General features: G+C 62.4%; 1 protein-coding gene across 2 annotated transcripts; it reads right to left on the reverse strand.

The window, feature by feature from the left end:
- ADAMTS13 (ADAM metallopeptidase with thrombospondin type 1 motif, 13) lies at positions 1–26,914 on the reverse strand. 2 transcript variants are annotated; one of them, XM_012664714.1, is made up of 29 exons: positions 26,798–26,914; positions 26,340–26,406; positions 25,163–25,290; positions 22,840–22,923; positions 22,393–22,517; positions 22,114–22,260; positions 20,721–20,861; positions 19,902–20,076; positions 18,964–19,068; positions 17,899–18,050; positions 17,727–17,790; positions 15,611–15,737; positions 14,965–15,113; positions 14,513–14,633; positions 13,969–14,049; positions 12,842–13,023; positions 11,245–11,380; positions 11,038–11,167; positions 10,168–10,353; positions 9,009–9,159; positions 8,354–8,474; positions 6,782–6,911; positions 5,654–5,836; positions 3,728–3,932; positions 2,985–3,309; positions 2,359–2,505; positions 1,936–2,112; positions 964–1,148; positions 1–419 (listed from the first exon to the last, which is right to left on the reverse strand). In XM_012664714.1, the coding sequence occupies exons 1-29, from the start codon at positions 26,912–26,914 to the stop codon at positions 237–239; spliced, it is 4,224 nt and encodes a 1,407-aa protein (XP_012520168.1). In that variant the 3' UTR covers positions 1–236. The 2 variants fall into 2 exon arrangements, with proteins under 2 accessions (XP_012520168.1, XP_012520167.1); XM_012664713.1 differs by having other exon boundaries at positions 12,842–13,077.

Here is a 26,914-nt window from a genome sequence, read left to right on the forward strand (position 1 = left end):
ACACATTTCCTTTATTGTGCCCGAAGGCTGGGAGTGCCTTTCCAGAGTCTCCAGCCCCGCCCCCAGCCTTCTGGACGCCGGAGAAGACCCTAAGACTGGAGCAAGTCAGAGTTGGAAAGCAGAGGCCAGTGGTCACCCCTCCAGGGCTGGCCAGACGCCTAGGAAGTGCTCAGTACATGTCGGTCCCGCCGTTCCCTCCCAGGACTGGGGTAGCTGCGGATGTGCTGGAAGGGAAGCTAGGGCCGCTTGTGCTGGTCCCGCGCCCGCGGTTGGAGGGCCCAGTACTGGCCCTGCAGGCTGGCCCGCGCCTCCAGGAAGCCCTGGCTGAACTCCATCTCCGCCTGGCTGCCCTCCGACTCCCAGTAGAACACCTGCTGCCCGTGGAACGTTGTGGTCTTCAGGCTGTGGGTGTCCCGGATCTGAGAGGAACGGCCGGCAGGTGATAATCAGCCAGCGGTCATGGAAGCCGTGACCTGCAGGGTCTCAGCATTCTGGATGCTCGCAAGAGCCCAACGGGAGGAGACTTATCCAACCCAGAACTCTGAGCTCAGGGGTTACGTCGCCCCCCAAGGACACAGAGCCAGGGTGCCAGAGTGGGGATTTGAGCCAGATCTGTCTGATTCCAGAGGCCGGGCTGCCTCCCCTGGGGCGGGCTCCCGGGCAGTTCTCCCAGGACACACAAAACCCGAGGGGGAGCCGCTCTTCTGGCAAAGTTATATCGGCTGTAAAACTGCTTCAGCCCCAGTTAACGGGCAGTCTACATCGGGAAAGTTCTATTTCGCTTTTGCAGTAGCTCAATAAACATTCGTTGGTGACTACGTGGAGGAAAGTCCATTCCCCCATTCTTTCATTAGTGATTTTTAGGGTTTTGGTCTAAAATAAACTAAAAACGTCCCCTAGCCCAGCAATCCCTGTCCCATGGCAAAAGCCAGCGCACTTCTGTGCCCACCCTGGTGGCCTCACCAAGATGTAGCTGGCATTGGCTCCTTCGGTCCCAGTGCCCATGTCCATGGCCAGGGCGTGGATGGCAATCCGGGCCTGGGGGGCCACGTCGATGAAGAGCCGGCAGCCCCCTGGGTTCCTCCTGTCTGGACTCAGAGAGGGGCTCACGATTTCACCCCGGGGTCCAAAGAGCTGCCTGTCACATTCTGCAGGGGACGGCAGGTGGGTGGGCTGGGTGTGGGCCACCTCAGGGACACAGGAGCCCAGACTGACTGCTGATGCCAGAGGCCAGGGCAGCTCAGCTTACGGCCGGGACAGTATGGTGCTGTGGTCGATACGGGGGCTCCCAGGTAGAAGCCCCCCCGAACCCCACCTCTACCCCTTCCTGGCCTGGTGACTTTAGGCAAAGGCCTTAAATGCTGAGTTTCAGTTCCTTCCTCTGTAATTGAAGGGAACCGTGGCACGCACCGGGCAGGGGAGTTTTTAGAAGGACTCAATGAAGTCACGCCTGCAAAGTGCTTGACACGGAACCAGGCACCAAGGATGGGTTCCAGCCATGTCAGCCATCCCCGTCACTAGAGGTCCACTCGAGCCCCCCTGCTGTCCCTCCTAACCTCCCTCGAGGCAGGTGCCTGCTTGTGGGGCAGCCGGGGAGCAGCAGTACAATGACGGGGGCTCTTGCCCTCCGGCAACACCCAGCAGCACCCGTGTGCTTGGCATGTGTGTGGAGCAACGGCCCATGGGATAGGGTGGGGATGTGGACCGAGTCCCGCGCCCACCCATCTTGCAGCACAACCCTGAGAGGAAGGGATGTAGCATTCATCTCGGGGCCTCATCTTGACCACACGTGCGGACCAACACTGGCCGCCTCCAGGCTCCTCCCATCCCAGTCAGCTCCCCTGGTGTCTTGCCCACTGTCCCTGACAGCACCCAGCCACCCCCCGCCTGGCCTGGGCTGCCCTGCGGGAGGTGGAGGGTGCGACGGCTCGCTACCTCTGTGGACGGCTCCCGGGGCAGGCCAGCTCCGGTACCGCAGCACCACTCCGCCTGCCCGCCTCGCACGGCGCTGCCTCACCAGCAGCGTGTTGGTGTTGGGGCTGAAGGTCTCGCCAGACAGCCTGGTGCACGACTTCCTCCACGTGAGCCGGCCCCAAAGCAGCAGCGTCTCCCCTGGAAGCGGCAGTGTGGTGAGGCGCCAGCACCCAGGGCAGCAGGAGGTGGCTCCAGGGCGACTGACCCACGACGGAGTCCCGACTCTCCCGTTGCTGCCTCTCCCACTCACTAATCTCTCAGTTTCGTCATCCGTAAAATGGGGATCACCATGCCCCATCATGAGGGGGGCCGGCACGCTGCGGTCATGCTGGCGCCTGGCAGGGCCCATCACTGCAGCAGCGGCCTGTGTGGCCCTGGACATACCTGCGCTGCAGTTGAGGGAACTCTCGAGGATTTGGAGGGTCACCACCTCCCCCAGGGGCCGCCCGATGGCCACCGCACAGTCGGCCTGCCCCAAGCCTCGCATGTCAATGGTCCCGGCTGGCTCAAGGTGCTGCCCGCCGCAGGCACCTGGAAAGGCAGCAGGAGCACAGGTGAGCAGAGCATGCAGCTTCCCAGCAGGACGGCGCTGGGGCTTTCCGTGCTGAGGAAGGAGACTTGCGGCGTGGACCACATCCTCCTAGGCCCAGCTGGAAGCATTCTCAGGTCGGGGGCCTGCGTGGGTCAGAGGGTCGGCATCAAGCACAGAGCCGCGTGCAGATGCCCCAGCAGGGGGGCAGCGCGTAGGGCAGTGCATGGCTTTGGGTCACTCGGACACGGGTTTCCGACTCTGAAGCCTTCCAGTCACTTCACCTTGATGATGAGAGTGACTTTCCCTTTGCCAGGTAGGAAGTGGGCCAGCCCTGAGCCTGGCCTCCAAGGCACATCCCTTCAGCCCACTGCGTGCATCCCACGGGACCAAGTGCCTGTCCCAGCTCCCTCCGGCGGAGATGCCTTTGCCCGCCCCTCCCGCGGACAGCCTCCCGACAGAAAGGAGGAAGGAACGTAACTGGGCCACGCTGGGCTTTCCCGCCGACTGGGCAGGAGCCGCAGGGTCTGGGGAGCTGGGGAGAGGAGGTGGGCCTGGAGCTGGGGCCCCTCCAGGGAAGCAGCAGCAGCAGGACGTGGCACCATGGTCTGGCCCAGGGCAGCAGCTTCCCCACGGAGCGCTGAGCTGGGTGTCCCCACCGCTGCACAGGGCCCGGCCCAGCAGCCCCGAAGGGTCACTGGCTTGGGCAGATGCTGGCAGAAGTTTGCTGGCACAGGCGCCCCGGCTCGGGGTCCAAGGCAGGTGTCCTGCCGGCGCTGGATGCCATCCCCGCAGGAGACGGAGCACTGCAAGAGAGGGAAGGCGTCACGGTTGACCCTGCCGGAGGATGACCACAGGCCAGGCATGATCCCATGTGTAACCTTTGCACCACCTGGGAGGCAGGCAAGTGTCCCCATTCCACAGAGGCAGAAACTGAGGTTGAGAGGTAACCCTGCATGGGTCACCCTCTAACCGTCACCACTGAAGCCTCTCTGCCTCTCCTGGCCACAGCACAGAGGCCAGGCTCTCCGTGGTGGGACCCTCTCCTTCCACACTATCTGTCACTGCCCACCCAGCTCTCATCCCCATCGGGCCAGATGCCCAGGTCCTTGTGACAGAGGTGGGCGGTGGCCGCAGAGCAGGCCTCAGGGCTGCGGCTCGTCTCTGTCTGCTGCACCCCTGTGCCCCGCCCCACTGTGCGTGAGCCCCTCCAGCCACGCTTACCTCTGTCCAGGTGCTGACGTGCCACCGGTAGGCACAGTCATCAACAAGGCAGGGGACGCTGGCCTGGGGCCGCACCAGAGCTGCACAGGCCGCCTCGTCCACCTCCGTGTCCTGGCCTCGGTCCAGCTGCACGCAGGCCACCAAGCGCCTAGCAGTGCCGAGGCCACAGCTGGCTGAGCAGGGGCCAAGCGCCATGACTTTCCACCTGCAGGAGGAGACCCAGAGAGGCTCCCTGCCTAAGTGGCCTCAGACGGTGCCCGGGCCGGCCTCCGGCCCCCGTCCGCTCACAGGGCCGCTGGCACAGGATGCTTCCGAAAGGCTCTGCAGGAAAGAGACCGCTTTCCCCTTAGCTGGGGTCTCCCCTTCGTCCACTCTATCACATAGCACCTGCTGACACCCACAGAGCCACCTGGGTGCCCCAGGGTAACGGAAATCAGATCTGCCGCCAGAGAGTTGTAAAACCGTCAGTGCTGCTGAGGATCAGCTGTGGTCATTCCCTACGTAATAGTGCGGGCATTTGTCAGAGCCCTGCTGGAACCCAGGCTGGTGACACTTCCCTGCCCTCTTGCCCGTGCGGTGCTGTCTCTCAAAGCCGTGCCTTCTGTGGGCCTGGGCAGTGACCCGAACCAAGCCCACCCCTCTCGGCACCACTGACGTTTGGGACCGGGTGATTCTGTGTCACGGGGCTGTCCCGTGTAGGGTAGGGCATTCAGCGGCACCCAGCCTCTGCTCACTGGAGGCCAGGAGCAAGTCCCCCTCCCCAGTTGTGACAATTAAATTCTCTCCAGGAGCGGCCAGTGTCCCCGGGGAGGCAAAATCGCCCCTGGTTGAGAACCACTGCCCTAGAAGGAAGACAGAGAGAGGAACGAGGAAACAGCCGTGTGGCAATGACACGGGGACAACACAAGGAGCGGAGCCACGTTGCCCCCAGCCTGGGGAGGGGCCTCCAGAGAAGACCGCAGGCAGCAGGAAGCTAAGGCAGGAGGATCCCTGGAATGTTCCAGAGCAATGAGAAGGCCAGTGGCTACAGCAACGTCCAGGGGTATCCGGGGCTCATGTGCATACGTAATTCTCATAAAATCCCGCGTCACCTCTAAATATGACATGGAAAAATCAATGGGTGCCTAGCCAGGCACTTTAGCACGAGCAAAGAAATCAAGACACACTGTGCTCTGTATGTGACGCGGACTGCAGAGCTACAGAATGTCAACAATTCGACGTGGGGAGGGGACAGCTCGGGAAAAACCCGGAGTCTGGCAGAAAGCCGAGAGCTAGACTGCAGCGCACACCAGGGTCAGGCGCGACACGGGGTCCATCTGCGGGAAACGGGATCATCCAACAATCACTGCTAGTTAGCGATTTGGGAAGAAAACGTTTGGTCTCTGCTCTGAAATGTCTCCAGATAAGTCACAGATGAGTTAAGGGTTTAAATTTAAACGAACTGTTTTCTGTAGTGGTGGATTTATGTGAAACTTAGGAGACAGGAGGACACCTGGCAACGTAGTCCTAGCTATTGAATCTGGGTGGGGGGACATGGTGGAGGTTTCTGTACGATGCAGAAAAGCATTTCACAATCAAAACTGCAAAAAGAACCATGAAAGAATTGTGAAGGAGGTAGGAGAATACTCCCCCACGCTCTGGCCCCCACGGGCTCAAGCACTGTTCTGTGCTGTGTCCCTGCTGGGCCCCTCTCCCCGTGGCGAGAGCTGGCGCTCACACCCTCAGGCCCCGCGTGGCCCCCACAGCACACCCAGCCTGGGGGTGCTGGCACTTCCCCCTCACCTCACACAGCACAGCCTGCCACCTGTCCTGTTCCCGACAGGCTGTCACCTGGGCCGCTGAGCTGCCCTTTGGTCCCCGAAGCACGTGGCCTGGCATGGGTCCACCCCAGGAGTGCCCCTCCCGCCATGTCACCAGCCCACTCACCTGGGTGGGCAGGGCTCCAGGCTGCAGGCCTCCTGGGGCTCTGGGCGAGGCAGCCCCTGGCACTGGGCTTCTGGCAGGATCTCCTCGGCACTGTCCTCCCCCTGGGCCCGGGCACAATACAGGGTCCTCCGCACGACCCCGCCCCCACAGCTCACGCTGCAGGTTGCCAGCTTGTACCGCCACCTGGGGCAAACCGGAGTCAGGGCGGCCACACGGCTGCGGCCTGGGAACCCAGAGGAGCCAGGTCTCCCCTCATCTCCCCAGACCGGGAAGAGACAGGAGGCCAGGAAGGGCCAGAAGTTCTCCCTCTGAGGGTCCCCCTTACATCCCCACCGAGAGGCTCATCGCGGAGGACAAAGAGCATTCAGACAGATCCATTTTATAGACAGGGAAGCTGAGGGCCAGCAGCAGATGTGTCCAAGAGGCAGCGGGCGGAGGTCAGGGCGCCCACAGCCCCGCAGAGCTGTCTGCCCCTAGTAGGAGTCCCTGCAGCAGCAGCGCCCAGCCCTCCAGCCGCCTTCCGTCACACCAAACGCCACCCGTCAGACTGCGCGCCACCGTCTGTCTGATTTGTGGTCCATCCCCACCTTGCCCCCGACGTCAGCTCCAGAGGGCAGGGACATTTGTCTGCCCTGTCATCTGCTGTGTCCCCCAGCTGCAGAACAGCGCCTGGGCATAGGCGCTCGGTGAAGAGCAGGTGATGAGTAAATGCCCCATCAACCCCGTGGGCCCGGCAGCCCGCATCCCGTGCAACGCCCTTTACACGCAGGACCATCTCATTCAACCCACACGGCCTTCCGGGGGCACCACTCCTGCAGTGAGGACACAGGGTCAGGAGGATGGGCTTGGAGGTGAGGGCAGAGCCAGGGTGCAGACCTAGGACCACCTGGCAGGGCAGGGCTCTGGGCTGCAGTCCTCCAGGGGGGCGGGCTGGGGCAGTGGCCAGCACTTGGAGTGGGACAGGGGGACAGGGCAACACATAGCCAGTGGCACCCCCCCACCCTGCAGGTCACCAGGCACAGTGCTGAGGCCCGGTCTCCCACATGCAGGGGGAAGGCCAGTGGCCCATAGGAGGCTGCCCCGGAGGTCAGGCTGCCTCCCCTGCACAGCCCTGCTCCCCGCACTCACCGAGCAGGGCACGGGACAGCAAGGCAGACCTCCCGCCGGCTCCCGGGCTTGCTTGCCGGGTCACACAGCTCCTCCTGCACAGGCACCCTGAGGGTGGAGTCTGTGCACAGGACACGCAGCTCCATCAGGCCTGCAGGGAGGAAGCAGGGACCCCCACACCCCAAGAGATGGGCTCAGCAGACGGCAGGCGCCGGCTTGCTGGACAGCTCTAGCAGATAGGGCACGCGGGTTTGAGTCCACCTTGCAGAGTCATTCGAGATTTTAAAAGGGGAGATATGAAATGCCTGGCACATAGTAGGTGCTCAAGAAATGGTAGCTGCTATTGTTTATCGAGAGGCATTATAAGAATTATGATATGAAAATCTTTGACTGTGTTTATTACAGAGATGTGATTAGGACCAGTTTCCTCAAATCTCTCCTTTAGGAGTATTCTCAAAAGAAATCTCTTTCTGGTCTTTGTTCTAAACAGGCTGAAATTCTACTGAGCAAGTAGTTAGGGTTTTAGTTAAGAACACTCCGTGTCTTCTCACATGAGCCATTGGTGGCTACTATCAAATCACGGACAGCGAGTGTCCGCGAGGACGTGGAGAACTGGAGCCTCGCGTGCTGCGGCGGGAGTGCGAACGGCGCGGCCGCCGCAGGAAGTGTAGGGGTCCCTCAGCCCCTCCGACAGCGTGGAGCTACCGTGGGATCTGCTGGGCCACTTCGGGGTACATGCCCAAAGAACCATCCAACCCGAGAACGCCGGGCGAGCGAGAGCACTGAAAGCAGGACCTCAAACAGTGTTTGTGCACCGTGTTCACAGCGGCACTGCGCACGGCAGCCGAAACGCGGGCGCCACGCGTCCCTCCGTGAGTGGGCGGATAGCAAGCGTGCTGTGACACACACCTGCCACGGGATTTAGGAAGCTTTAAGGAGAAGGACAATCGGGCACGTGCCACAACATGGACCAACTCTGAGGACATTGTGCTCAGTGAAGTAAGGTAGACACGGAAGGACAGAGGCTGCAGGATTCCACTCGCGTGAGGTCCTCAGAGCCATCACCTTCGTTGAAACAGAAAGTGAAAGGGAGGGTGACAGGGGCTGGGAGATGGGGACGGGAGTCGGTGTTTCACGGGCACACGCATCAGTTTGGGAAGATGAGAAAGTTCTGGGAATGTGCTTAGTGCCACTGAGCGGTACCCTTGGAAGTGGAGAATGGAGATGGTAGCTTTTCTGATGTGTGTATTTTACCACAATAAAAAAATTGAAAAACACAAGGACACTACGTGTCTTAAAGCTAACGTGGTTTCTCCGCTCAGGTCGTCGGTTTGGGGCCCACCTCGCAGCTCTGCTGGGCCATCAGGAATACGCCCTCGGTGCCAACGCTGCCCGGTGTGACCGTGTTGTCCTATCTTTTCAGCCAGTCAATGGCCACATTTAAAGTGGCTGCCAGACACTTTGCCCCAGCCTCCTTGTATATTACCTCATGCTCTTATGGTGTTTGGATTTTAAGCCACTCAAATGCTTTTTAGAACTAGGCAAAATGCAGGTAGATAAGAGAGTTAACAGTGAGTGCTGGTCCTCCCTCACCTCGCCCGCAGGAGACGGAGCAGGGCCCCGCCAGAGGGGTCCACACGTGGGCAGCGCGAGCCTCCGGCCTGGCACTGCCCGATGGCGAGGGAGCCTCTTCCCCCGGAGAGTCGGCACCCAGCTGCAGGGAGGAAGCAATGAGTGGGGGTCCGGGATGCCCACTTCCAGACCCTGAGCACCCCCTCTCCTGATCTTTTCAGGAGGGAGCAGGAAGTGGTACCGGACTTGCCTCCTGGCCTTCGCCACACGCCCCACCTTGGCCCGTGCAGGCCCCGCATCAGCGCGCGTGCACCATGGGCTAGGGCAGAGGGCCGGTGGTCGGGACTGGGGTTTGCAAGCACGGGTGGCCCTGCAGTCCCCACCAGCCACACGGGGCGAGGGCTGGCCAGCACCCTGGCCTAAGAGCAAGGCTGGATTAATCTCTTCCTCAGATGCTTCCAGCAGGGTGTGTATTCCCTCAGCCTGGCTTGCACGGGAGCATCCCAAGAGCGCTCTGTCTCTGAGTTTACCCTCTGCCCGGGCTGGCCCTCAGACAGCAGCCTGCAGAAGGATGCCGTTCTACTCTGGCCTGCAGGACACTGGCAAACGGTGCCCCTCTTTCTCCCAGCCAGATAAGGACCCAACAGCCCGGCCACCCTCGTGCCAGGGCACTCACCTCAACAACAGGCGCCCTCTCTCCTGTGGAGCCGGGACCCGCGGTCACTGGAGCCTCCAAGCCATCCACCCCCTGCACACACGTCGCGTTCTTCGAGGCCAGGCCTGCTCCACCGGTCGATGAGCATGGGCCAGGGGCTGACGTCTCCCACCTGAGGACAGCACAGAACAGTCATCGGCCCTGCCACTGCCACCCAGCTGTAGGTGCAGCCCAGCTCCTAGGGGCAGGGAGGCAGTGAATCTGCCCCGCAATATCCAGGAGCCCAAAAAGGCAAAGCTCAGGGGTATTTCCCCAAGTGCTGGGTTAACTGCCTCGCTCATCGGCCTCCAGGCTCCACTCAGCAGCCCTGCGCTGGGCAGCCAGGCACCCGCCTGCACCCAGAGCAACGGGACAGCCCAGCCCCTGCCCTGCAGACGCAAAGGGACCTCCACCAGACGACCACAGGCTCCCGCACCACGGCGCTGCTAGCGGATTAGCAGGTGCCACGTGGAATCGATTCCGGGCCTGGGGATGGCAAATGGGTCTCAGACGTGTGTCAGCGGGGCTGGGGGGCTGCCTGCAGTGCCACACTCAGGATCCTGAGGCTACATCAGGCCTCAGCAGGAGAGAAGAGAGGGGTGTGCTGTGTCTGCGTGGACAAGAGAGCAGAAAGGGGCCCCGAGCCATGTGTGGGCCACCTGTGGTCTAACCCTCTCCCCACTGGACAGATGACAAGGCTGGAGCCCAGAGAGGGAGGGGACTTGCCCCAGTCACCCGGTCAATTAGTGGCAAGGCAAGGTCACAGCTGCTGTCAATCTGGACAATGAGGGGACAAGAGGTGGCCACCTGGACACCATGGAAAAGTTGGCAGTGGTGACAAAGTGACACCTACTGCTTTACATTGACGGCGTCACCTTGTCCTCATGCCCCGCCATGAGCAGGTCCTCGTCCCCATTTCACAGCAAGGGCTCAGAAGTTCAGAGAAGGAAACGACTGGCCCTGGTCTCCCGGCTGGCAGGCTATCCTGAAGCTGGCACTCAGAGCCCCCAGGCACCTCTGCCCCGCCACGGTGGCGGGGCCCAGCCAGGGGCCTCGGGAAGAGGAGACACTCAGGAGGGGTGGGGCTCAGGGCAGCACAGCCCTGCCAGGGCCCGCCCCACGCCGGCCAGCCCGTGCTCACCCGGTGGGGCAGGGCTGGGAGTTGCAGGGCTCCACCGCCGGGGCAGGCTGCTGGGCCGCTGCTCCGCACCGGGCCGGGGGCAAGGTCTTCAGGAGGCTGCCCTGGGCCTCCACGCAGCGCAGTGGCCGCTCCCGCAGGCCTCCCCCACAGGAGGCGCTGCACGGGCCGAAGGCACCAGCCAGCCAGCTGAGGAGGAGAGGGACAGGGCGTCAGGGCCCTTGCCAGGTCCCCAGGCTGGCTCGGGGGGTTGGGGGGAGGCAGGCAGGGCCGTCCAGCCAACTCTGGCTGGCACTCATCCCCCGGCCTGCGCTGGGCCCTGCGTCCCTCCAGGTGCGGGAACACCAAGCATGTAAGGCCGGCCCAGCCCCTCTAGGCATCCCTGGGCTGCCCTGACAGACACCTGAGCCCAAGGACACCTGTAGAATAGTGCTGGCTGGCGGCTGCCCCAGTCCTGTGCCCAATAAGGATGGCCTGTCCCTAACAGTTTGTCCCTGCTGGGTGACAGCGACGGCCAGAGCTTCCACCACGAGCTCCCCGAGGCTTTCACACCCCCCCCCCGGGGGGCAGGCATCTCCCTCTTTTGACGAGCACCTGAGCTCAAGGGAGGCCGCGGGCTGTCCAGACAAGGTGACATCAGGGATGGGTCACACTGGGCTGACACTGGCACCCTGTCTACCCTGGGTCTCAGTGTCCTCACCTGCAAAACGGGGGCACTCACAGAGCCCCCCTCCCAGGGTCATCAGGACGAGGAACAGCACCTACAGAAGCTGCTCGGCCCAGCCCGCACCCAGGGGCCACGCTGCGGCGAGAGCCAGGAGCCCCAGCAGGCACTCCCCACCCTGGGAGCTGCAAAGGCAGCACCGCACTCACTACGGGGGGCAGGGCGCAGGGACACAGGCCTCTGGCCACGCCGGCGGCCGCGGGCTCCCTTGGCACCGGGCAGCCTCCACCTGCTCCTTCCTGGCCTGGTCCAGGCAGCTGTAGGTCACCCAGCGCAGCCCTGGGAGGGGAGAGGGGGCTAGGCCACCTCCGTGCAGGGGCAAGCCATGCCACGGGCCAGCCTTCCCCAGGCCTCACCTGCCCCACAGCTCACCGAGCAGGGCCCGCGCACGGCGGCCCACGCCCAGGCCTGCTGCAGCTTAGGCTGAAAGTAGGTGAAGGTGATGTCTGGGCGGGTGAGGTCACCATACTCATCGCTGTACCGCCTGTAAACCTGCATGGACAGACGGAGAGCTCCGAGCCTCGTCCAGTGGGCTCCCTGAGGGTCATTGTCACAGCCACCTCCCCCATGAAGCCCCCGGGCTTTCATTCCCCCATCCCTATATTCTTCTGCTCAATAGGCGGTCACCGGCACTGACGGCGCCAGGCTCTGGGGACAGCAGTGGACAGGACACTGAGCCTCAAGGAATTCTCAATGGATTGGGGTGGGGGTAGGTGACAGATAATGACACAGCAATTGGTAGGTTAGGGGACAGGGTATTTGGGGAGCATGGAGAAGTATCCCTAAGTTGACCAGGGTGGCGGACGAGTGGCAGTGGAGGTCAGGAGGTCCTGCAGGCAAAGGGCAGAGGCTGGGGTGTCCTAGCAAGGGGCCCCCGCGAGGGTCTGGGGGTGAGACAGCACAGATGAGCTTCTGGAGAGGAGCTGAAGCCCGTGAGGTCAGCAGGAGGGGACTGGATCCCCGGGGCCTCATGGCCTGGGCTCGGCCCTGAGAACACTGGGAGGTTTCAGCAGGCGCCTGGGCCTGTTCGCACTTCAGGAGGGTAACTGGGTTCTGTGCCCAAGGCCAGCCCAAGAAGGGGCCAGCCTAGAGGCCAGAGCCCAGTGCAAGGTGACATTCAGCACCTGTCCCCACAATGGCCACATCTGGCCACCCACCACAGGCCTCTGTTTGTTAAAATAGGGCTTCTCCGGCTCCCCCGGGGAAGGCCCGATTCAGTGGATCTGCAGAGGGGCCGGTTCTTTAACACACGCTGCAGCCGGCATCCGGAGACTGCGTCCCGGGCACGGGGAACGGGGTGAACTGAGCCGTATGGGAAGGTGGCGGCTTGCTCTGGCCTGGCCCGCACCGCCTGGGGGCCCTGCTGCCTCCGCCAGCTGTGGGGGCAGAGGGTGCTGCTAGGTCGTTGTCGGCAGGGGCCGTGAGGGCCCCTCTCCAGATGTTCTCAGGACAACATCAGCCTACGCCGACTTCTGTCTGCCCTGCAAGTGTGTCCTCAGCAAAGCGCACGTGGGGACACACCCAGGTGCGTACACGTCACTGAGGACACACCAGGCGAAGCCTTCCTGGCTTCCCAGGTGGGAAGCAGTAGGTCTGCACAGAGGCCTGCTCTTGCACCCACGGCCCAGGCGCCCGCTCCCCACCCTGCGCACAACCGCGGGGGTAGGACCCTCCTGGTCACCCCTCCCGGCCGATGCTGCTCCCGGGGCCCCCTCTCACCCGCCCACACTCCAGGGCCCGCTCCCACGGGCTCTGGGCACAGGCGCCGTTTTCTATTGATTTGCGGGACTCTACGCGCCGCGGGGAGCTCAGCGCGGCACTGCGCCTGTCTCAGGGCCCACCACGGAAATGACCCTGAGTGAGCGAATGAGTCAGGGCGTGAGCAGATGGACAAGCCAACAGTCACAGTCACCAGGAGGGCCCCCCGCCAGCCTCCCCCAGCCCTCTGGTGACCTGGATCTCGATGGCCTCCAGGAGGGGTCCCTGAATGCGGATCTCCTCGAGGCGGGGCAGCCGGTCCTCGGTGAGGGCCACGGTGTACTCAACGCGGCTGTCCTCCAGGAGGGAGGGGTAGGTGGTGCTGGGGGAGATGCTCGTCTTCCCGGCCACGACGTAGTGCCCGCCGATCCTCACTGCTGCGAGGGAACGGCCATAAGTCCCGTGCATCGGGGCGCCAACCCTCCTCATACCTGCAGGAGGTGGGCGCCACCCGTTCACAGAGGAGTCCCGGGCTAAGGCAGGGGTGGAGTTGACACCAGGGCCGGGGCGAGGAGGGCCTTCCATGGACAGGACAGAACCCCCACGGCCAGGTCCACGACTCTCCTCCCCAGGGCCCCTGTCCTGGGAGCCGCACGCATCTGACCCCAGAAGACGTCCCACAGCACGGCCTGCACCTCTTTCTAGAACCCAGTGAGGGCCAGGACCTGCTCCCCCGCCAGACACATTCCCATACAGAACTGACAGATGCATTCGGGGCTCCAGGACCCCTGGGCGAGCATCCCCAACCCAGGATACAAAGATCAGGCGTGGGCACTGTAGAAATGCCGCCCCGCTGCGGCCGTGCCCAGAGAGAGGCCTGGTCTTTGCTGCTGGCCTCTGAGAGGGAACACAGGTCACAGCAGAAAGAATGTCTTTGCTCCATGCCAGAAAGGCTGAGCATGTGGTTCAGGACGTGGGCTTTGGGTCACCTAGAGGCTGAGATTATGCACACGCGCCACCGACCCGTCAATCCATCCGTCAATAACGCCTGCGTAATGGAGCCCAGTGAAGACTCTGAACGCCAGCCCGGTGACCGTCCTGGGCCAGCAGAGCCCCGTGTGCGTGGCCACCCGCTGCTGTCAGAAGGGTACCCCGTCCCCAAGACCCTCCCAGATGCCGCCCCAGGTGTCTCTTCCCTTGGGTGACTGTGACCCGCACCCTTCCTCTGCAGTAGGCGCGACCACCAGCCAACAGCGCCCAGTCAGCTCAGGAGTCGCCCAGTCGGTGACCAACCAGGCAGGGTGAGAGATGAGGGCACCCAGGGACCGTCCCTCCGCCTTCACCGTCAGGCTGGCTGGGGGGGACAGCCTCACTCGGCTCACCCAAGTGCGAGAAGAGAGGCCTGCGGTTGGCGACGTACACGCTGGTCAGGCCGGGCGTGACCGTCAGGAAGGTGACGTATTCTAGAAAGAGGCACGGGAAGGATGCGTGGGTCTCACGGTCCCCACATCGCAGCCACAGGGGGCTTCCCGCAGCTGGACAGGGGACAGATGACAATGCCACGGGGCTGCCTCTGGCGCAGGGAGGCCCCTGTCACAGAGGACGGTCAAAACCAGGCTGTGGGGCCACCTGCCGGGTTCTCCAGCACAGCGGGGCGCGCCAGAGGGGCAGGCTCGGGTCCTCTGCTGACCCTGGAAGCACTGCCATCTGCAAAGAACTTCCGACCTCTTGCAAGTAAATCCAAGTCGAGGGTTGTGCACAGACCGCACAAGGCCCACGGTGTTCCTGCGTCGCAGCTACAGGGAGCGACTGTCACCCAGGCACTGTCACCAAGATCAGCCTGCCACCGAAGGGTGGCAGAGCGCAGGAAGCAGAGGCTGAGCAAGCGCTCGGGCCCTGCGGCCTGAGTGGGCTGGGGGGCCCTACCTCTGGCTCTCCCGGCCGTGAAAGAGCCGTTCCGTGGGCTGCAGGTGCTGTTGTCGCCTCCACACACCTGGCACGCATCCCACGCCCGCTGCGAGTCCATCCTGCCATCGCAGCCAAATGCCTGTGCAGGGGGAGGGGCAGAGGGCCATGTCCCTGGAGGGCGCTGGCCTCAGTGAAGGCTCTGGGATACACACAACCACCTGGCAACACGTCTGCAGCACCCGACACCCACGCAGAACGTGAGCTTAGCGGGCTCCAGTGACTTCCCAGGTCACGGTGTGGCCCTTAGCCAGGCTGACTCCGGGTCCGGCCCGTGTGCCCTGCACCACGCCCCAGCAGACCGTACTGCACTGCAGCTCCGCCAGGGCTGGCACCCCCCTCACCTGCCCCCAGGAGCCTTCCCACGGGACAGGCAGGGCTTGGGGCCACCTCCGCCGCCCACACACGCCTACCCTGCAGCTGCCCGACACGCACAGGCTCAGCACCCCGTCCTCCCGAGGGCTGCTGGGCACACACCGCGTCCCGTCCAGGAAGCTGTCTCCACGTCTCATGATGAAGCTCTCACCAATGGCCCAGCACATGTGTCTGCACAGAGCGTCCCCTGACGGGACAGAGTAGACGAGAATTCCTGAAGACAGGAAGGGGACAGGGCGGGCCAAGAAGCCGCCACGGACCCTGCTCGGCTAGCCCTGCCCCGCCTGGCCCAAGTGGGCCCTCACCCCCCCCAGCCCCCTTCACCCTTTGCATGTGGGGCAGGGGTTTCCGTCCCCCCGCCCCTGTCCTGCCTCCTGCGGCAGTAATCAGAATCACAACCTCGTAACTAACGGCACTGACTTATGAGCCCAGCAAGGCCCTCGGCACTTCTCCTGCATCAGCCCCCTGAATCCTTCTAGCTGCCCAGGAGGGAGATACCGCTACCATTTCCACTGCACAGACGGGAAAACCGAGGCTCAGAGATGGGACGTCACTGCCGCAGTAGCGGGACGTCCATGGTCCGCAGGACGCCAGAGCCCAAGCCCAGGCCCTGCTCGGACCAGCACCAGAGTGACAGGCCGACCCCCAGCGGCTCTGCGTGCCCGAGGGTCCCCCAGGCCCCACCTTGGCTGTGCTGGGCGGCGGCGCCCCAGCGGTAGAAGGAGGCGCCGCCCGCGGGGAGGTGCAGCGGCTGGGCGTCGGTCTCGGCGCACTGCTCCGACATGAACTCCTGCTGGCTCTTCTCGCAGGCCTGGCCGGGAGGAGGCAGAGGACAGGCACAGGAGGGGGCCAGGGCAGGGGGTCCTTGTCCCTGGGAGACCCCACAGTGCCGGAGTCAAGGCGTGGGTGTGGCCTCAGCTCGGGGCTGTGCCTCAGTTCCCTGCTCCGTGAACTGGGGTGACAAGAGTGCCAGCCTCTCGCTGACGGGGAAGCCGCAGAGTTTGTAAAGGACACACGGCAGTGAGGAAGAGCACGGCTCTCGGAACCACTGGTGCCCGGCCCCGCGCTTGAGGAAACGGGGAGATCGTGTTACTCGCTGAGCGGGTGTGTTGTTTAGAGAAACTGCGGACGGTCAGGGACACGGGGCTTTGCCAGCAGAGCCTGTGCGGCCTGGCAGGCGCCTGGGCCGTTGTGCCCTGGAGAGATGATCGGAGTCGACCCACTGGGCCGCAACACCGACCATGGCTGCCCTCCACGGAGTCCTGCCACCCCATGTCCCGGTCGAAGAGCCTCCTCTGGAGGCCCGGGGAGGCCTTGTGTCTGCCTGCCGGGTCTCACCACGTGCAGAGCCGTCCCACAACCAGGGCCAGCCCGAACCCAGGGCCACGCACAGCAGGAGGCAGATTTTAACTCAATGTGAAAAAGCGCCTCACGCCAGTGGAGTAGCCGGAATCAAAACATGCAAAGCCGCAAGCGCTGGGGGGTTAGAGGAGAGGCCGGAACCCTCGTGCGTCACTGGTGGAAACGCAAATGGCTCAGGCGCTGAAGAAAATGGTTTGCTGGTTCCTTAAAAAGTTCAAGATAGGCCGGGCGTGGTGGCTCACGCCTGTAATCCTAGCACTCTGGGGGGCCGAGGCGGGTGGATTGTTTGAGCTCAGGAGTTCGAGACTAGCCTGAGCAAGGTGAGACCCCATCTCTACCAAAACTAGAAAGAAATTAATTGGACGGCTAAAAATATATAGAAAAAAAAAACAATTAGCCGGGCATGGTGGCGCATGCCCGTAGTCCCAGCTACTCGGGAGGCTGAGGCAGTAGGATTGCTCGAGCCCAGGAGTGTGAGGTTGCTGTGAGCTAGGCTAATGCCATGGCACTCTAGCCCAGGCAACAGAGTGAGACTCTGTCTCAAAAAAAAAAAAAAAAGTTCAAGATAGAATTACCAGAGGGTCCAGCAATTCCACTCTTAGCTACATTGCCAAAGAACTGAAAACAGGGACTCAGACAAGGACGCGTGCAAGCGCGTTCACAGCAGCACCGCTCACGCCTCCTGGCGCACTCTGCCTCCCAGCAGCTAACAGTGAAAGGCCCCAGCGCCCCTCAGCAGGTGTACGGATGAGCAGGGTGAGGTCCCTCGTGCAGCAGAATGTCATTCGGCCACACAAAGCAGTGAGGCCCTGACACAGGCCGCAACGCGGGTGAGCTTGGAGAACACTCTGCTACGACAGAAACGCCAGACACCAAGGCCACGTGCTGTGCAGCTCCCCCTACACGCAGTACCCCAGCAGGCAAAGCCATGGACAGAGAGAGGTGTGGCGACCGCCGGGGGCAGGGCGGGGGAGACTGGGGCGTGACGGCTTATGGGATGGGGTTTTGCCTGGAGTGATGGAAATGTTTTGGAACCAGACGGACGTGGTGGTCGTGCAACATGGTGAAAGTACTAAATGCCACTGAATCACCCACTTTAAACCGGTCGATCTTACGCTACGTGAATTTCATCTTAGCGTATAAATAAAAGAATCCTGCGCGGTTGCCCAGTGGTGCCCAGTGCTCCAGAGGGACCAGTCTCGTTGCAGAGATGTGCTCTGGGGGGCGAAATGGCACTGGGGGGGGCGGGGGAGGAGGGACCCTGCAGGGTCTCCGCGTCCTAAGTGGGACCATCCTGGTTAAGACACTGTGGTCTCAATGTCCCTCTCAGTGTTCCTGGCGTGAGCCCCAGATGTCACCTGGGCCCTTTGGCTCCTCCAGGGCCCAGCGCAGCCAGCTGCCCCCGCCCGCCCCACCCCGTCCTGGGAAGCAGGCCTACCTGGGTGTTGCACATCTCTGCCTGGAGGTCAGCACCGACGCACGCACGCCCCCCAAAGGCAGGTCTGAGAATGCCCACAAGACAGGAGAGTAAGAGGTGACCACTGCCCCCAACCAGGCAATAGGGTGCAGCCACCCTCCCTGACCAAAGAACAGCACCCCCCAAACGCTACCTGGGGTTATTGCACCGTCGCCTCCGGGTGACCACACCTCCTCCACAGGAGCGGGAGCAAGGACTTAGGGGGCCCCAGCTAGACCAGTGCCCGTGCACTGCCACCACGGGGGGCAGCTCAGGCAGGGAGAGGCAGCGGCCCCTGGAGCACCACTGCAAGGCAAGGATGGCGGCGTCGCCCACCCACAGGGACCTGCCGGCCCACTCGGCGACCCCATCCACAGGGACCCCAGCACACGGGGACCCCCTACACACACACAGGGACCCCCATAGGGACCTCCAATACACACAGGGACCCCCAGCACACACAGAGCCCCCAACACAGAGGGACCCCACCCATTGGGACCCCACATCCACAGGCGTCCCCATGCACACAAGCACCCCACAAGCCCCGTTCTCCTTGGGAGCAAAGGGTATGGCAGAGGTCAGATCACCAACCCAAAGGACAGAGGGAGGGTCTAGCGAGGCCTGGGTGGAGGGAGGGGGACCCTGCCCTGGGCTAGAGCGGGAGAGTGAGGCAGGAAGACAGCATAGGCAACAGGAGGGCTCTGGCCACACTGTCACTTGCAAAAAACCCTCTCTGCAAAATGGGAGTGACAACGAAACCCCTACTTCCAGGGCTGGGGGAGAAGGAAACGGAGATGTAGCAGGGCGCCTGGGAGCGGGCGGTCAATTAACACCGACCCGGGAACAGCGTGGGGCTCCGGGTCCGGCAGGCGGGTCCCCCTCCCACCTGCCGCAGACTCAGAGCAGGCCCTGACTCAGTGACTGTCCTGCCAACCCAGAGGAACCCCCACTTCCAAGCCCTGGAGAGGGGTGGGGTGACTGCAGTCAGCGCGGGGGCACCCTGCTGCCGCCTCTTCTACCCCGACCGGGAGTCACCGGGGGTCCCCCCCACCCCCTCACTTACTACCTACTCTTGCCCCAGGAGTAAGGCAGCCGGGCTAGAGGCGCCCACGTGAAGGCACGTGAGTGTGCACCTCTGACACACACACGCACACACACACGCACACACACACGCACACACGCACATGCACGCGCGAGCTCACTCCGTCTTTGCTCTGACCTTCCCCACGCCACACTCTGTCCCATCCAGGAGGGGGATGAGGCGGCGGCTACAGCTGCTCTGGTCCAGCGGGTCTGTGTGGCAGGAGAGAGCCTGGCACACGTCCTAAGAGGAGGGACGGTGGCCAGCTCAGGGCCACCAGGGCCTGTCAGGCCAGTGTCCAGCCCTAACTGTCCCTCCAGACCACAGGACATACGGACACAGCCAGTACACTCTACGTGGGCGCCGGCGGCCCGGGAGGACAAGGCGCGGCTGACCCGTCCACCAGGAACAGGGACTCCAACCAGACCTTCAGGGGCCCATGGAAATGTTTTAATTGCTCTTAAAATCAGAAGAAAAAAACAACTTCTAGGTCAAAATTAATGTCTAATATATATATAATACTAATAGGCTTGTATTTATAATAACATGTAAAAGTTTCTGCATTTTATAAAAATATAATACCAAAATCTAATCTTTAGTTGTTTTGTGGAGGGAGGGGCCACCGAGGCAAAAGTGCCTGCAGCCCACGAAGGGCCTGTGCAGCCCTGGGACGAAGTCTGTCTTTGGGGCTCCAGCCACACTCCTGCTCTGGATTCCCTTGGGAGGCCACTTCCTCCAGGGAGGCCTCCATGCTGACTCCAGCCCCAGTGGTGGGAAGCCCTTGGCGGCTGTTTGGGATGGCGCCCTTGCTCAGCCAGGAGACCGCGGGCACAGAGGCCCTGCCAGGACCAGCCGCATCATTTGTGGGGCCCAGTCAAACAAAAATGTGGAAGATTTTGTTCAAACTTTTTTAAGAATTTGGAGAGGTGAGGGACAGCATTAAACCAAGCTGACCCCGGCTATGCCGCTGCCACCCCTGGCACTCAGTAGGTCCTCACAGGAGGGGACATGAGCTGGGCAGTGCTGACCAACCAGATGGCCAATCCCGCGCCACCGCCACCCGCAGGCAGACTCACGAGGTCCTCCCTGGCGAAGGTGCAGGCCACAGCCGCGGGGCCGAAGGCAACATGGCACTGCTCGTCAGCGCTGTAGTAGAGGCCGGGCAGCGCCTTCCCCAGCTGCCTCTCGGGTCCCGGTCCGGGTCCAGGCTGCGGCCGTGGCGGGTCCCACAAGCAGTGCGCCCGTCCTGTGCTGGACAAGGCCCTGCCTCAGGCCCCACAGGGACACCGTTAGGCGGGATGGAGCAGTGGGCGCGGGAGGTGTGGGCATTTGGAGAGGTGGCCTCTTGGATGGGGGCACATCCCCCACCAGAAGCCGGCCCTGGGCCCTGGGTGGGTGTGGAGGGGATGGAGGGAGGAATCCGAGGGGATGGAGCAGATGGAGGTGGGGGGACGGGGAGGGCAGAAGAGGGTAAGGGCGGTGGATGTCAGCCGGTGTGGGGCTGGAGGGATGGGTCTGAGGCAAGGGTGGGAGTGGACCCAGGTGGGGGCAGCTCAAGGGTCGGGGCGAATTGAGGGGTGGACACAGGAACGGGGTGGGACGGAGTAGTGGGTGCAGGGAAGTGGGAAAGAATGAGGGGTGGGTGCAGGGCTGGGATGGGAGTGGATGGAGGGGTGGGAGAAGAGGGGCTGAGAAGGGGAGGTGGGGGAGGATGCAGTGGTGGGAAAAAGGAGGGGGTGGGAGGATGGAGTGGTGGGCGCAGGGGCCTGGGGTGTGAGGGAGGGTTGTGAGGGAGGGGTGGGACACGGAGAGGTGGGTCCCGGGCGCAGTCAGCGTTGGGGCGGGCGGAGTGGAGAGGGGGCAGGAGGGGGGAGCTGAGGGGCACCCGGCGCTACCTGAGCAGGTCCTGCAGCTGCCAGCGGCTGCAGGGGGACCAGGCGAGGCCCACGTGGCCTTGCGCGGAGCCATCGGACGCCATCACGTGGCCGCCGGGGCCGCAGCCGCTGCCGGGCACGCCATCGTGCTCCAGGCCCAAGCTGCGGGGGAGGTGGTGCTGAGCGGCGGGCGGGGGTCGTGCCAGGCTGCCCTGGGGCCGCGGGCCCGCTTGTTTTCCCACCCGGTCCATCCCTGATGAGGCCACCAGCTAACCAGGTGCAGCAGAGCAAGTCGTAGCCGCCTGCCTCAGTTTCCTGCCTGGGCTGTTGGGCTGGCCCTGCAGAGTGGCTGCCACCTCTTTTGGCTAATAAATATCAAAAGCCTTTTGAAACGTGCAAGCCAGATTAGCCCACGGTATTGTAAGTCTGGGGGCACGATGGGGACTGGGATGGGGGCTGTTTACGTGGGTGAGTTCAGTGTGTGAAAATTCGTGGGCTGCGTGGAGAGTATAGTCTAAAAGTTTGAGAAAACGTGCGGGCCCTTGGCCGCCATTAGCATTCCTAGGTGGTGGAAGGTGATGGTTTCGAACCACAGCAGAGCTTTTTGAGCCCCAGCAGAACTGACGGGGGTTTCTAGGGGGTGGGCTAGGGGAGAGCCCCGGGAATCCTACCCACGGCTCAGGATGCTCGGTGCCAAACGAGGACGGAAACTTTCACTTTTTACTTTAGAAGTCTCTGTACTGTTTGAATTTTTACTACAATTGGAAATTATTTTCATAATTAAAAAACTAAAAATCAAAAAGAAAAGAAATCTACCACTCTCGGCAAATGAATAGTTAGGCGCAAAGGTTTGCCCACAAGAATTCACAATGTTCATAACAGGAAAAATCTGGAAACAACCTAAACATCCAACGGGAGGAGATTAATTGAATAAATTACGGTGCACACTGAAAAATGTGACAGACCTGGAAGCAGCGCTTGGGATGTACCATTACGTGGCAAAGCAGGTAACAAAGCAATGTACACCATGACCCTGATTTCGCAAACGAGAAACTGTGTGTGTGTAAAGAAAAACTGAAATTAAATAAAAAAATGTGAAGAGACATTACCTCTAAGTGGTGGGATTTGAGATAATTTTTATAGCCTGCTTTTTCTTGAGCTGAATTTTCTACAAAAATTATTTTCTAATTGCTTCATTTGTTTTGCTTATTTTCTAGGGAAAAATGTCTCTTTTAATCACTCAGCGATCGAGAAGGACCAGATACCCCGTCCTCACCCCCCACACACTTCCCACTCCGCCGGGGCCGAGGTGGGGGCTCCTCCGTCAGGCTCGCCAAGACCCCCTGCCTGCCCCAGTCCCGGCCAGGGGCAGCTCCTCGGCCAGAGCCTGGGGACAGCGGATGGGGCTGCGTACCTGTGCCCAATCTCGTGGGCGATGGTGACCCCCAGGTCGAAGCCGGTGTCCTCAGTGATGAGGCAGCTCCAGGAGGGGGAGCAGGCGCCCCCCAGCTGGGTGACTCCCCGCACCTGCCGGTTACCATCAGGCAGCTCCAGGTCAAACCTCAGCAAGAGAAAACTGTCACCTGAGTGGTGCAAAGGTGCTTGCCCGCCCCGGGTCACCTCTGCCGAGGGCGGGAAGGCCGAGGGTGCAGCCTTCCCAGGCCGGCCAGACGCTGTCAGACAGCTCAGCTACCTGGTGATGTAGAGCACCAGGTCTGCATGCCCGGGATCTGCGTCGTCCTCGGGGTTGATGGTCCGGCTCCACGCACAGACGCTCAGCAGTGACGAGGTGACGTTGGCTGTGATGTTGGGGGCATCCTGGGGGTTGATAACAGGCCTGTGTTTGGAGGACCCCCGCCAAGCGTGGCACTGACTGCTGTCGGTACACTTCTCAGTGAGTCTTTATAACAACCCTATTACCATCCCATGTTACAGATGAGGAAACTGAGGCTCGGAGAAGTACAGCCAGGCAGCCATGCAGAATGAAGGCTGGGCATAGCTGGGGCTGGAGCCTGGGCCCATCTGGCTGAACGCCCTGCCCTGACCCGGGCACCGCTGGGGCATCCACAGGAAGGGGTCAGAGCGGACAGAGAGGTGGGCTTCAGCTCTGTGGGGTGCTGAAGTCCAGCTTGGAGCCTACCTCGGGCTCCGTGAGGATGACCATCTTCACCAGGTGCACTCGGAACTGAGCCCCCAGGGACGGGTCCCGCAGCAGTTCCGACCCCTGTGGAAGGGCAGACAGAGAGAGGTGACCCGCCGGGGGGTATGGCCAGCCCAGGCCGCTGCTGATTTGCAGGGGCCCTGGGATGGGGGTGGGGCTGGAAAGGATGCTCCATCCGCATGTGGGCAGGCACCCAAATGCTAGCCGCTGGGCCAGGAGCCAGCAAGAGTCAGGTGCCCAGGTCCTCCCAGCTCATGGCTCAGGAAGAACTAACAAAGACAAGAAACCGCAAACAAGGGGACAGGAGCACACACAGTCGTCACTGGTCTGGAAAGCTCCATCCGACCGTGCTTCTCTGGGATGTATTCACCCTCGCCTCTCCCGGCTCCGCCCCTCTGCCTGGACGCTTTATTCCACCCCCGCCCACCGAATCGTACCCGTGTCCACGGAGGGACAAGGGTGACCTCCTCCCACCTTGAGCCCTTCCTGGCACCTCGTGAGAAGGGCTCTCTCCTCCCTCTCCAGCTCCCAGCTCTCTTAGGGCATCTCTCAAGATGCCGACGTGGTCGGCTTGTGTGGCATCAGCGTGTCCTCTAAATTACACACGGCACCCGAGTGACGGCATGTGGCCTGACGCTGGCACCAGCTGCTGGGTTGGAATCCACGCTCTGCCGCGTCCTCGCTGTCTGTTCGGAGCCCTAACTGGCCTCTGAGCCTCGGTTTCCTCCTCTGTCAAATGCAGATAAAGCCTTTCCTGGTTGTCATCATGCTTAGGAACAATGTAGCTGCGAAGGACCTGCACGGCTTAGTGCCCGTGATGACATGGCCACGGCCACCACGGGCACCACGTGGGCGGGACCAGAGGGAGCACGGCTCGATTACGGAATTTCAGCATCCGAGAATCGGAGGGGGGACCCCAAAGCTTGAAAACAACAGTTTTCAAATGACTTAGAGGGGATATTTTTCAAAGACAAGAGAAAACATCGCCTTCAGGGCTTGTAGGTAGAAACCTAAGCCGTCTCCTTCCGGGCTGGGGCAGAGACTGCGCACAGGAGGGACCCAGGCTCCCCGCAGGGTGGGGGCACGGCGAGGGTGGGAAGGCCCCAGCTCCGAGACTGGTGAGGTGCAGTGGGGAACTTTTCCTTTTATCCAAAATCCATCACCAGACCTGAGGCTGGGGACAAAGTGGTACTGGGTACCCCGCATTCTCGGGGGACCTGCCTATGGCTGGGGCCAGATACACCCTCCAAGGCAACTTGCCGAGAGGCGGTGCTGCCGGCTGTGCCGCCCACTGCACGTCCTGATGCCTGTCCCCATCTCCGGAGCAGACCAAGGGGACAGGGCTGGGGCCTGGAGCCATTGGCTGAGACTAATTTCCTAACTGTTCGTAAAATCCAGTTAGCCGAAATTTTTTGAAAGTTTTCAGTGAACGAACTTTGTGATTTTCTTCTTGTCATGGCTAGCTGCCTTGTGCCGTGGCCGAGGCGTGTGATCTGCATGGTGCTACCTCCTTGGCACCCACGGAAATGCCCCCAGCCTGGAGCACGCTCGTTTTCCGTGTGCGACGTGTGTTCTCCCGTCGTCGGGCGCAGCCTTGCGTGCAGACTGCTAGACTAAGACTACGTTGTTGAAGTCACCTCTGCCTCTGCTGGCTTTCCTGTCACTCCGACGTGACGTTAGCAGAACAGCGCTCTCCTGCCACCCTCACCCCAACTCCCAGTGAAGAGGAGGCCACAGGGCTGGGTAACCAAGAGACAGGGAGATGGCATGTCCTTTGCCAGCGGTGTCTGTTTAGACTTCGAACTGGTCGATCTGCCCTGTGCCCCCCAGGAGGGGACAAGAGGACTGAGAGAGGGCAGGCTGGGGCGCCAAGGGAGCGTGGGTAGCCTGCACGCCCTGCTGGTCGGGGCAGGGATGGCTGGGCTCACTGTGGCCAAATGGACACTGGGGAAGCGGCTGGGCTCGGGGGGCCCAGGTGAAGGGACCTGGATAGTGAGGGGCTAAGAAGTGTGCTCTGGAGCTGAGAGGGGTGCCCAGAACTCACCCACCTCCCCGCCAGGGAGGAAGGAAACAGCAGACGACACCGCTCCCCTTCTCTCCCCAGCCCTGTGCTCCAAGCCGTATAACTGAGTTTACCCTGCTGAGCTCAGATTGCCACTGGCACTTGGTCCCCCGCCCTGGCTGCGGGGCACTGTGTCCAGAGGTTCATGAGCACAGCCCGCAGCCCTGCCAGAGACCCTGCGTGCACGGCCCCGCGCGGGCCAGCACCGTCCCCAGGGGTCACCCCCGCCGGGGCACTCACAATGTTGAGGTTGGTGAGCACGTAGCGCTCCGTGTCCTCCTGGTGAGCCTGGTGCACGTCGGGGCCCACGGCCACCAGCAGCTCCAGGTGCAGGATGCCTCCCGCAGCCCGACTCTCTCTCCGGAGGCCTAGAGGGGGGTGGGGCGGAGGGCAGACGTTCTAGAAAGCTGGTACTGGCCAGCTAACGGAGGGAGGCGGGCGGGTCTTGGGAGGACGGCCTTCCGAAGCCAAGATGTTTCCCCCCACCCGAGGTGGGATCCCGTTAGTGACCGGGCGTTTGAGGCCTCCAGACAGGCAAGGCCTGGGAGGGGCTGTTGGGCTGCGGTCCTGCAGGTCACCCAGTCCAGGCCAGCCTGCCCCTGCCCTTGTGGCTCTGTCGAAAGCCCAAGCCCCTGCCCTGGCTCCCAGACCCCCCATCTGGGCACCGGTGTTTCATGAGTAACATCAGGAGCCCCGACAGGAGAGCGAGCACAGGGGGCCTCTGCGGTCTCTGTGGCAAGCAGGGCCCAGCTGTCCCCACTGTCCTCCTCCCAAGGGAGCCCGAGGGCTCTGGGCCCCCAGGTGATGTTCTTCTGGCCTTCCCGGAGGGGCACAGCAGGAAGCACCCGGGCCAGGGACGCACAGTACACAGGTGCCCGCCCCCACAGTCAGTGTGCGTCTGGCCCAGACCACGGAGAGCCGGTCCCCAGTGGGACGTCCTCTGGGTCTCTCCACCCTGCCCCTGGCCCCACTAGCCTTTTGATCGAAGTAACTGAGGGGCCTGCTGGGCAAAGGCTAGCCGAGCCACCGGGGACCACGGGGGCTGCAGAGGGCGCCTGGTCCAAGGCCTATCTCGTTTCCCACAGAAGGAATAAATATTTATATCCATGGCCAGAAACCACAAGAGTGCCTGAAAACCGGCCAGCCCAGCAGAAGCCACAGGGCAGAAGGGTCCAGCCAATCCTCGACCATTCCCTTGAGACATTGAACAGACTCCTGGGCCAGAACCCCAGCTTGGCCGGACACCAGGCCAGCTTTTATCTCCCTGGCAGGAAGCAAGGGAGTTAATTAACAGGGTGACAGCAGCTTCTCTGACCTCCTCCCGCCCGGGCTGGGGAAAGTCCCAGACCACCGCCTCATGGGGAGATGCCCCGGAAAGTCCAGAAAGTCCCCGGCTGAGAGACACCAGGGCAAGTACCTTTGTAGCCAGCATCAGGGCCAGCGTGGGAAGACACCTCCGCTGGCTCCCAGGCCTGAAGAAAACTCTGCAAGACAAAAAGAGATGGTGGAGAGGCAGAAAGGAGGGGAGGAGGGCAGAGAGGCTGCCTCCCCCCCAGGCGAGACCACGGAGGGGAGGGGGATCAGAGGCGGGGGGGGGGAGAGGGCCAGCGGGCAGGGGGAGGCGGACAGGACCAACCCACACCGATCCGGCACCCACTAGAGTCTGTCTGCTCAGCTTCACCACATAAGCGCTGAGCTGCCGGCACCGAGACACCAACTGCCCCTCAGTGAGCACACTGCACCCCAGAACCCCAAGCCCAGATCCCTCCACCCAGCACGACCCCCAGAGCCGACATGTCTGCTGAGCGAGCAGCCCTCACTTCGGGACCTCAGCACAGAGGCTGCCGACACCGCTGCTCCTGCAAAGGAGCCCACCTGCTGGAAACCGGGGAGTCCCCAGCCGCCCAGGAGAAGGAAGGCACAAATGAGGACTCCCCCAACGCCGGCCACACAGAGGGGCTGGCATCTGGCCCAGGGGTGAAGCCTGCACAT

Source organism: Propithecus coquereli, unplaced genomic scaffold (genome assembly GCF_000956105.1).
Source record: "Propithecus coquereli isolate 6110/MARCELLA unplaced genomic scaffold, Pcoq_1.0 Scaffold907, whole genome shotgun sequence".
NCBI classification, from domain to species: domain Eukaryota; kingdom Metazoa; phylum Chordata; class Mammalia; order Primates; family Indriidae; genus Propithecus; species Propithecus coquereli.

Coding starts and splice junctions, on each gene's coding strand:
- ADAMTS13 (XM_012664713.1), bottom strand. CDS start 26,914: ATGTGCAGGCTTCACCCCTGGGCCAGATGCCAGCCCCTCTGTGTGGCC. Junction 22,261..22,392: donor CTGGTGCTCTACATCACCAG/GTAGCTGAGCTG, acceptor TCTCTTGCTGAG/GTTTGACCTGGAGCTGCCTG. Junction 420..963: donor CCAATGCCAGCTACATCTTG/GTGAGGCCACCA, acceptor CGTTCCTCTCAG/ATCCGGGACACCCACAGCCT.